The 12,159-nt window shown below is 30.0% G+C and overlaps 1 protein-coding gene across 1 annotated transcript; it reads right to left on the bottom strand.

The window, feature by feature from the left end:
* Nucleotides 1–6,559: 6,559 nt before the first annotated feature.
* Nucleotides 6,560–11,274, bottom strand: EIN_078050 (protein serine/threonine kinase, putative; the record flags this gene model as incomplete). Its single annotated transcript, XM_004182888.1, has 2 exons — nucleotides 6,560–7,534; nucleotides 7,636–11,274. The coding sequence occupies 2 exons, from the start codon at nucleotides 11,272–11,274 to the stop codon at nucleotides 6,560–6,562; spliced, it is 4,614 nt and encodes a 1,537-aa protein (XP_004182936.1).
* Nucleotides 11,275–12,159: the final 885 nt, after the last annotated feature.

Raw genomic sequence — 12,159 nt, 5'->3', positions numbered from 1 at the left:
CAAAATCAATCGAATAAACAATACATCATAAATTATTTAATATTTTAACTATAATTGTTAATAATATTATAAGTGACATTTGTTTGTCTATTTCTTATTGATCCATTCTCGTGGAATAACAAAGTGTTGTTAATTTAAAATATTCTTTAAATTTTTCCTTTAAAAACAAAAATTATTTTAATATTTTTGTTATTTGGTGAATTTAGATAATATCATTTTACCATTATTGTCATTTAAAAAATAATTTATTATTTTATTATTATTATACAGTCAAAGTTTGTTTAGAAAGGATATAATTATTATTGGTTAGGATTTGTTTTTTCTAAAATGGGTATAATTTTTAATAAAATGGATACGATTTTTTTGAGAAATGATTTGATTATCCGAAAAGGGTATATTTCCCAATAAAATGGATTAAAATCAATTAAATGGGATCGGATTATTTATAAAAAGGATTTGTTTTCTTATAAAAGGACACAATTCCTAATAATTGAGACGCTATTTCTTTAAAATGGATATATTTTCGATTAATGGGATTGAATTCTTTATAAAAAGTATCGAATTTTTAAATTTGGACAGAATTTCTCAAAAAAGGATGTATTTACTGAAAGATTGGGCAAATTTACGTTGAAAAAGGATTGATTTCTTTATAAGTTATTGTGTTTTTACAGTCTTTTAAAACAATTCAAAAATTAACAAAAATAACGTACTAAAAATTTAATAATTTATACTAAATATTATAGTATTATTTAACAAATTTCATAAAAAACTCAATGAAAAAATAATTCTTGAAACATTATTCACAAATCAAATATAAAAATAAACATTTTAAACATAATAATCAGAACAATGAGTCGATTAGATTATGTTGATACTCGTGATCCAGAATCTCGTATAACCTACACACAAAACGCTCCAGAACCTTTACAGGGTACCTCGGTACAACAGGTACCTATTACTTATCAGGAATTGCCTCCTTTACCAAAAAGAAAAAGAGGAAGACCGAAAAAGACACAATTATTAAACACTTCTGCGACACTTCCTACATCATCCACATCAAATCTTTCCTACAAGAAAAGAGTGTACACACGAATAACGAACCAAATTAGAGACAAACTTATCGAAATGTGGAAAGAACATGGAGACTTTTGGTTATCGGGAAAGTATTCAGAAGAAGTTGGTATCAAGAAAAAATATGTTGAAAATATGTTAGTAAAACTAAGAGCTGGCAAATCTATTTACCCCAAGAACCATTATTATAGAAAAAGTCGTACACTTCCTTTTCAACATCTTGTTGAAAATGCAATCATAAGAGACAGCACGATAACAATCGATGAAATCCGCGAGAAGATTGCACAGGAAGAAAAACTTAGGATGCAAAGAGGACAGGAAGAAATTATACTAAATTTTGAAAACATCGACAATACCATGATTTCAGATGAAAAGCTTGATAATTACGCGCCTTCCAAATCTTCGATTGCCAAATTTATGAGTGGACAAACAGCCAAAAACGAGGAACGAGAAGTCCCGATATTTTCGTTTAAACGAGTAAAAAATAGAGGAGTGTCGGCCAACACAACAGATATCAAAACAAAAAATGAAGCAGTTAATCAACTTCGTAGTTATATATCCAGCGGAGCAAAATGGGTCTGTGTCGATGAGACGAGTTGGAGAGTTGGTACAACAGCAGCTTATGGATGGGCAGCACGAGGAAAAGAATGTTTTGTAACCAAAGCAAAAGGAGGAGTGAGGCTGACGTCGATATGTGCTTTGGACTATGACGGCTTTTCGTATTGCAATTTGACTTTTGGCACTAACACAATCGAATCATTCAAAACATATTTCAAATATCTCGTACATGAATATGATTTAAAGGGGCGTCGATGTGTTTTTTGGTGCGACAACTGCGATATACATAATTGTATTCAAAGAGTGCTCGAAGGAACGGGTCATGTCGTAGTTTTTAATGCAGCGTATTCACCTGCACTGAATCCTATAGAAAATGTCTTTGGGCTGTGGAAACGCAGAGTAGAAAAAATATCAGAATTTGGAGAAGTGTTCAAGATTTGCTCGACAAAATAACAGAAGGATTCAAATCGATAAACAGTGAAGAAGCACAAGCAACATTTGAAAATGTTAGAGAGGAAATATGGCCCAAAGTTTTCAACCGAGAAGATATTTAATTTTTCATTGAGTTTTTTTTATGAAATTTGTTAAATAATACTATAATATTTAGTATAAATTATTAAATTTTTAGTACGTTATTTTTGTTAATTTTTGAATTGTTTTAAAAGACTGTAAAAACACAATAACTTATAAAGAAATCAATCCTTTTTCAACGTAAATTTGCCCAATCTTTCAGTAAATACATCCTTTTTTGAGAAATTCTGTCCAAATTTAAAAATTCGATACTTTTTATAAAGAATTCAATCCCATTAATCGAAAATATATCCATTTTAAAGAAATAGCGTCTCAATTATTAGGAATTGTGTCCTTTTATAAGAAAACAAATCCTTTTTATAAATAATCCGATCCCATTTAATTGATTTTAATCCATTTTATTGGGAAATATACCCTTTTCGGATAATCAAATCATTTCTCAAAAAAATCGTATCCATTTTATTAAAAATTATACCCATTTTAGAAAAAACAAATCCTAACCAATAATAATTATATCCTTTCTAAACAAACTTTGACTGTATTATTATTTTAGACTTTATTTTATTAATAGTAAAATAATATTAATAATATAGTATGTAATCAATTCTAAAATTATTTAAATTCTCTTATATATAATAACAACATCAAGGACATAAACACTATGTATCTTCGATAATGATAATAATATAAATACGGGTGATTATACCATTTTTTGTTATAATAATTATGCATTTAATTACAATACTGTCTGATTACACAACATTGTTATATCGAAGTGATAACTTATCGCTATGATTATATCGTGTTTTAGAAAAAAAAACGTGTTTTTATGTGTTATTGTGTCAAAATAATGTCTGTTGAATGTTACTATAATGTATAGAAATTATAATTATAAAACTATTATAAATAAAAATATTAATTTTAACAATTAATTGAATTATTTTAATATATATTATAGTTTAAATTGTTGTCATTGGTTTTAATTGTGCTGTCTTTAAATTTGTGTTTTTTTGTTTTTCATTATCTCTATACATTTACTATATTTTTTTTGTTAGTTGCCCAAAAAAGCATTATTTAAAAATGAATAAACAATAACTGCAAAATAAACAATTATTTACCAAATACAACTCATTGTATTTTAAATAGATTGCATAAAACCAGTTTTGCATTTGTTTTTTGTTTAAAAATAATATAAAATTCAAATTACAAATTATGGATTCATATCTTGCTTCCTCGACAATGACACAACGTGAATTTCAACGAGTGATCACAAAACCTCGTGGTGATCAAATTTTATTTAAATGCGATTATTTTTATTGTTAAAGTTTATTTTATAAATTTTTCTCGATTTTGCGATTTTTGATACTTTTGAAAACGCATTTTGATTATTTTTTGTTTATTTTACACTTATTTTCTTTAAGATTTTTTTTCAAAGTCGGAACAAACAAAGGTGTCTTTACGTCTTATCTTATTTCTTTTACAAAAAAATAGTAAAACCCAATTTTTAAATTTTTGAATTTTTCAAAGTTTACAAAAAATCTATTTAATTAATTTTTAATTGTTTTTGAGATCAATTACATATTGAAATTTCAAGACGCCTCAAAGTCTATGATTGATATTCTTTGTTGTTTTATGATGTAATTGATTTTGAATATTCTGGACCAGTATGTTTTACGATACAGTTTGGTCTTTGTTATATTTTATAATTAATATTATTGTTGTTATAAGTTGTAAACATCTCAATAAATATTTGATCTGACTTTTCCATTGAACTATGACTTGTTTCTGAAAGAATCAAGCAAAAAAGTGAACCTTTGTTCGTCCCAACTTCAACAAAATATTCACTTTTTTACTATAATTTATTACTTTTTACAATAAAATTTACTAAGTCAGTCGCCCCAGGGAAGTTGAAGTAATTAAAGAAATAAAAATCTCATATACTTGAAGAATAACTAAGATTACACAATACCATTATTTTTGGTTTTTAGAGTTCTCAGAGGGTTAATAACGTAGTATATTAAATTAATTAATTTACTAATTAAAAATAGCATTTTCTTATTTTTTATAGCTTGAAACTATGAACAATTCTTAATTTATAATTTCTTAAAATATATTGAAAGAAGAAATTTAAAACTAGTAAAACAACCAAAAACTGTGAATATCAAAATGAGTGGACTTTCATTTGAGCAGTATAAACATACCACCAAATGTAACATTAATTGGTAATAAATGTTTCCGTGGATGTAGTAGTCTGACTAGTATTACAATCCCATCAAACATGATATCAATTGATAATGATTGTTTCAATAGATGCAGTAGTTTAAGCAGTGTTACAATCCCATCAAGCGTGATATCAATTGGTAATTGGTGTTTCTGTGAATGCAACAGTTTAAGCAATGTTACAATATCATCAAGTGTTAGAACACTTGGTGATGGCTGTTTCAATAGATGTAATAATTTGAGCAGTGTTACAATACCGTTAAATGTGACATTAATTGGTTATTGTTGTTTCCCATCAAACAAAGTAGTTCATCGAAGCAAATGAAATAATTTAATTATATTGTTTATTAAAAATTGAAAAAATCGAATTATTTGCTAAATTGGTTTTATCATTTTTTTCAAATGCAAAACCCACAAATAATTATTTTGCTCTCGAACTTTGAATTTAGGTACATTTAAATAAAAATTATAGTTTTATTATAATTAAATAACAACTATATTTTTTATAACACAGTTTTTTTAATGGAAAAAATGGTGAATAGAATTTACTTTACAATTCCATGATAAACCCATAAATAAACATTTTTCTCTGTTTGACAATCCATAAATAGATGCTTTTTACTTTAATTTTAATGATTTTCTTTTTCATAACACATTTTTTTGGTTTAGTAAAAAAGTGAGCAAAGCAAAATAACGATTATCTGATAACATAATATTAAAAAGGAAAATGTTATTTGTTTAAAAACTAAAAATAAAAAACAACAAAATTGATGAAAGGAATCGGGGCAGTGTTGAAAAAATATAATTTAAACGTTTATTAAAATAAAATTATTCAAAGTAAAAATTTGGGAAAAACAGAACAAATTTAAATTGTGAATAAAGTTGAAACAAAGATAGTTCAAAATATTTAAATTAATGGAATTGATAACTATAACTTTTATTGTTTTATTGTGTAAATTGTTATAACTTCATTTTATGTAACACAAATCAAAATTATAATTATTGATTAACATATTATAATTATTATAATTATTGAAATTTTGAAAACAATTCAAACCAAACCCACCATAAGAACAATTCAATTACCCTTTATATTTTTTCGTCCTTTTGAATTGAATTACCATTGATTTTTAAAGATTACGGGTTTATATATTATTAAACTATAATAAAACAATAAGAGTATTAGATTATGATTAATCAAATTATATTAAAATCCAAATCATATTAATTTTAATAAAAATGCCTGTTTGTTTATCCAAAAAGGCATTTATTGTTACATTTCAACTTTATTGAAACAAACAAGTAGCATTTTTGTGTATTGTGTGGCATTGGTTGGTAATTGATTATTCCCAATTTTGTAATTAAAAAAATACCATATTGTTTTATATCTTATTGGGCCCGAAAAACAAAACTTTTGTTCAATGATGAAATAACTATGTTTTACTTTATTAAAAAGTTACATAAAAAGCGCTAATATAATGTCATTATTTTTGTAAAACATTTTTTACAAAAATAATTGTATAAATTATTTCCCAAAAATGTTTGATAGATGGTTTTCTTCTTTACATTTTACAAGACAATAACATAATTACTGACTTTCTGGGACAAAAAACAAAAACACCATCTCAAAAATGTAATAATTATTAAAAAGCGTTTAATTTACCAAAGATTATTTTTAAAAAAGCACATTTATTTATAATTGTGTTGTTGTGACAAAACTAATTATTAATCACCATATTATGTCTGTTTTGGAATCATAGATCGTTTTTCATTTGTAATTGATCAAATCCCAAAATATTAGTATAATCATAAACAAATCAAACAAAATGTTGTTTAGTATATTTATTAAAAAATATAGTATTAAATTTCACTTTAAAAATGGTAAATTTTTATAGGTTTTGTCCATTCTCTTGTTTTTCCCATTGAAAAAAAAATGTAATTTACATTAAAATTATTTACCAAATTATCATTTTTGCCTCAAAATGCTTGTTATTTTGCCATTCCTTTCAGTTCTGGAAACTGTATATATGACTATAGTTTTTAGAAATATGCAAAACTTTTTCCATTTTATAACAATAAATATTATATATTTACTATAATTTAAAACGAACTGGACTTATTTTTATTGACTCATTGTGGTAACATGAAAAATAATTAAAAAAATAATATTGAAAATAAATCAATGATTTAATTCCTCCAGTTTTTCAATAACTTTTCCAATTGGAATTCTATCTTTGGGGTCTTGTGCCCAAGCGTTTTGAATGATATCAAATTCATTCATCGAAATATTATTTGGTCTGGCAAATCGTTTACCATTAGAAATGAAATCGGCGATATTCCAGACGTGTTGAAACCTCTCATCATCTTTTTTGAACACAAAATCCCATTGAAACACCTCAAACATAGTCATAGCAAATGAATAAACATCGGACGCTTTCTTGTATTTCTTTCTGTCTAACACCTCAGGCGCCATATACTTTGGTGTACCAATACCTTTAGTGAAAGTCATGTTAGTTTGCAGCATATTGATATTTCTTGATGATCCAAAGTCAGTCAATTTAGCATTGACTTTTTCATTTACATCAAGTGATAACACAAGAATGTTGTCTGGTTTAATGTCTCTGTGTAATATCCCATTCTCGTGTAAATACAGAATTCCTTTAGCTGCGTCTATCATCATTTTTACTCGCAACTTAGTCTCAATTTCTTCACTTCTTTTGTTTTTAATTAAGTCTTGTAAACTCCCAAATTGTGCAAATTCGGTGACCATGCAAATCTTGTTTGGTATAAAAACAGCGCCATAGAAGTGAATGATGTAATCACTTCTAAATTTGTCTAACATAGAAACTTCTTTCTCAAATTCAGCAATTGAACTTGTAGTGTTATTTGCTTCTTTCATCTTCTTAATAGCAACAACAGCGCCTTCATATTTTCCTTTGTAGACAATACCAAAAGACCCTTCCCCAAGTTTCTTCTCTTCAACAATATCATCGAAGTCAAGTCGCGTCGTTTTCTCTGTTTTAACAAACAAATTTATTGGGAAAGTCGCCATTTCCCCTGTTGATATATCCAAAGTAACAACAGCAATTTTGTCTTCCAAAGTAAGTGTACAATGGGGAGTTAAAAAGACTTCAAATTCACATGCAAATCCAGTCTTCAAAGTCACTATTTTTGGTTCTGTTCTGATTGTGTATTTCTCAGAAGAACTTTGTGTGGTGATTTGAACTTTTAGATTTCCTTTTTTTTGTTCCCAACACAAAGAAGTTCTTTACTCTCCGCTTCCACTGGAATAAATTCATTCGAGTCGTTGTAATTAATTTCAGTTTTGTTTGTTAATACCCCATTTTTGAGTACTTTCATTGAAACATTCGAACGTTTCATTTCAAACACGCAAATTCCTTTTTCTTGTTCTTTTTTGTGATTTCGGTGTATAACGATCAACGTTGTTATAATAATAATAAATAGTATTATTACTAATAATAATATACAAAGAATTGGAAGAACAACGACCAAGCCATAGTTCGTCTTTTTGTCGCATTGAGTGCCTTCTGTATTGACTTTGAAATTGTCAGCACATTGCATGCACTTGTTGTCTGATGCAGAAACACAATTTAAAATACTCGAGAAATGGACACACTGTGAGTCGACTAAAATATGTGTTACAACACAACTTGTGCACTCTGTCAGTGATGTGCAAAGTGTGCAATTGTCATCACACTTATCACACACATTTGTGTGTAAATAATACCCATCGCCACATATTAAACAGCCATAAGTACTCGAATTGACACATCCAATTAACTCACTTTGTGGTCTGCAGTATTTGTCGTTTGTATCAATACGATAGAATGTGTTGTTGCAGTCAATACAATTACCAAAGAAATCACACGTTGCACACGATTCATCGCATTTGTCACAACTTTTGCCATCGGTGGATCTTTTATAACCATCTTTGCAAATAGCACATCCATCGTAATTTGGCATCATCGCCAAACATGTTGTTATAATTTCTCCAAGAGTTGTGCAATTCCCATTTGTGTTTGGATATGAGTATTGGTCACACTTTGTGCAGAATGTCAGATTTGAGCAGTATGTGCAGGGGTACTCGCACTTCACACAAACACCATTTTCGATGTAATACGTGTCAGCACATCGCAAACACCCTTTTGAACTCTTTTCAATGCAATTCGACGCGTCGTTTTCTTCCAATTTCAATAACGTTTTGGTGCCACTTTTATAATTTTTTTGTTGTGTGTTTTGTAATTGATTTAAAATGAATTTAAAATAACTCTTTGTTGTGTTTTGTAGTGTGTTTGTCACACAAATGCCGTCGATTAAATTGTTGTTAATTTGACACTCAGCACAGTGTTCTCCAATAACAGACTGGCATGATGGGAATTGTGTTTCAATGAGTTCACACTTCTCAAGTGTTTTGTATTTGTCTGCTGAACACTTTTTGCACACATCATCAAACACAGCACAGTCCAAATTGTCAGTTGAGTAACACTTTCCATTTGATGTGATTGTCGTTGCATCACATTTAATGCAGATGTCTTTGTTTTGGATTTCACAATTTGCAATTGTGTTTTGTGTGCATGCGTAGTCTTCAATGTGGTGATTTGTGACGCATCCAACACAATCACTCGACTTGGTTATGCTGCATTTGACATCGGCATGACATTTGTATTTGCCATCAAACACATATGAATTTGCACACTTATAATCAATTTCATTGTTGCCGATTTGAACACAAACACTGCCACTCATACACTCCATTATTCCATTTGTTGTTGAAGAATAGCCAGTTTCTGCCAAATAGCAAAACGAGTTGTTTGAAATTGCGCAGTGCTGCTGTTGCAGTCCACACAGCTCGTCACTTTTGCATTGGAGACACTCACCAACACCACTCACAACTTTGGTGTATTTGCAGTTGTCTGTGATTTCTCCACAGTTTGCAGTTGTGATGATTTCTGTCGCACACACATCACACGTCGTTGTCGAGTGTCTTACGCAGTTGCTATCAACACCAATGCAACTTCCGTTTACAAGCAGACTGTTTTTGCATTGTATGCACGTTGCGTTCACCTGCCTCACACAGTTGTTGTCATTTAATATTGATGTGTTTGTGATGTAGTTGTAGTGAGTACCTTCAGTGTAGCCCAACACACACGAAGTGCAGTCGTTGCAGTTGTTGATGGCGTCATAACATTTCATGCAGCTTTGTGTGTCGATTTTGACTTCGCTTGCACCACACTTGTTGCACGATGTGCCGTTTGTCACAAAGTCGTCGCTGCAGGCAACACACACTTTTGCATTTCGTGAACACGTTTCACAATTGGGATCAATTGTGTTGCACAAGTAGCAGCTGTTGTCTTTATCATTTAAATAATAATTCTCTGCACATTCAACACACACTCTGTTGCTCTCATTTTCGTCTGAATCACACGAATTGCAATTTCCATTTGATGCACATGATGTACATTCACCTCCAACTTTCTTATAACCAGATAAACACGACGAGCACACACCACTCTCTCCGATGCAATTATCACAAACAACTGGACACGACATGCAACTGGCTGTCCCGCCTGTGGAATAGTAGCCATCATGACACAATGTACAACTTCCATCATCATAACCATATCCAGCCTTGCATGTTGTGCACTTTCCATTTGTTTTATCACACGACGCACAGTTTGTGTTGCATGCAAGACAGAGAGACTGCCCCTCCTCACTTTGGTATTTCATCTCTTCACAATCAACACATTCTATGCCATATGAGTATGTCCCACGTCGGCATATCTCACAGCTCTGCGAAGCGTTTAGTTGATACCCTGAATAGCACGTCAGACACACACCAGTTGTTTTGTCACAAGTGTTGCAAACAGATGAACATGCCTTACATCTGGTGGCACCTTCAAAGGAATAGTGCCCTTCAACACAACTTGTACAAGACGTCGCATTCTGTTCTGAATACGTTCCAGCAGCACACAACTTGCAGCTGTTTGTTGCTGTATTTGCATATTGCCCACCTTCACAGCCAACACACTCGCCTGTTGGTTGTAAGACATATCCACTTATGCAACTCAGACACTTCCCACTTGCAGCATCACAGTGATCACCACACAGACCATCACAATGTACACACTCAGAATACCCAATCAGACTGTAATACCCACCCTGACACGGCTTGCATTCAGTGCTCCCGCCTGTCGATGAATGCGTCCCATTCTCACACGGCTTGCATGCGTTATTGTGCTCGTAATACCCACTTGCACATATTGTACACACTTTGTTGTTGGTGGCATATCCAATTTGACACGATGTGCAATACCCATTCGTTGAATTGCATGTCACACACGTCGTGTCGCACTTTGTACATGAAATAGAACCACTTGATGAGTAATAGTTAGTTGGACACTTCACACACATATCGCCACTTGGATACGTCCCTGCCCGACATGGTGTGCATCTGCCATCCGTCAATATATAACCAGAATTACATGTTGTGCAGTTGCCATTGGTTTTATCACAACTACCACATGTAGAATCACAACTTAAACACGTAGAAGCACCACCAAGCGAGTAACTACCACTCCGACACACTGTGCATGAACTTGTTCCACCATTTGAAAAATACCCAGCAGCGCACAACAAGCAGCTACGACCATTGAAACTACACCCACCAACACAACTTGTGCAATTCCCATTTGTTTTATCGCAGGCCGCACACAACTCGTTACATTTTGTGCATTCGTCAACAGTTCCTTTAACTGAATAATATCCATCTTTACACTCTACACAATTTCCTTCACTTAGATAATACCCGGCTTCGCATTTTTCAGAGGATACACCAATCAATAGCAATTGAAGTAAATATAATAATTTACACATTAAAGTTTTTTATTGAATTTCTATTTTCTATTAAACGCGTGATAGTTGTATACATCACAAAAATTAATTAAAAATTTTTGGATTTTTCCAAAATATTAAAGATTTGTTACATTAAATTTTAATAGCTATAATATAGTTAAGTAAAACTTATTTTTAGTTAAATACCAATGTGGCTTGTTCTATATTTAAGTTATTCATTCAAATAAAAGGTTTTTTATGTTATTAGATTATAAATTCAGATATTATATAATTTATTATATTTATCCAAATAAAATCATTAATTTTCTCCTTTAGTTTTGAATCTTGAATGAAAAAAAAATATTTTTGGAATTTGTGAATCATTACATTGAAAAGGGTCTATTTGTCGCAATCTTATTTGTCGAACGAGTCTATTTATCGCACAACTGGCCAATCATTTGGGTTTACGACAATTAAATATTTTGTTCTCGAATTTGTATATTTTGTTGAATTTAAACCAAATTTTTACTTAAAAATAAAATTCTATATTAAAACGAACTTTCTGAAAAATTCTCTCAAATCCGACAAATAAATTATTTTTTGTGCTAAGATCTTGACAAATAGACCCTTTTCACTGTAACACATTTTTTAATGTTTTTATAATTTCTAAGAGTTTAAAAATTATGTTATTATCATTATTTTATTAATTTAATAATTAAATTATAATTATTAATTGTTATTCATAATTTATATAATAAACTATTATAATAAACTATTATAATAAAATGAGTCCGAAACCATATTTATTTTAAAAACGTTATTTATTAATATTCATCTGAAAAAAAAATTGGGATGTTTAATAAATATCACCATTATTTAAATTATTTTCCGATAACACAATTATAAACATTAATGGGGTTAAAGTAG

This window comes from Entamoeba invadens (assembly GCF_000330505.1).
Source record: "Entamoeba invadens IP1 unplaced genomic scaffold scaff_1105074725877, whole genome shotgun sequence".
Classification (NCBI taxonomy): Eukaryota; Evosea; order Mastigamoebida; family Endamoebidae; genus Entamoeba; species Entamoeba invadens.
This window is presented reverse-complemented; position numbering and strand designations above follow the sequence as displayed.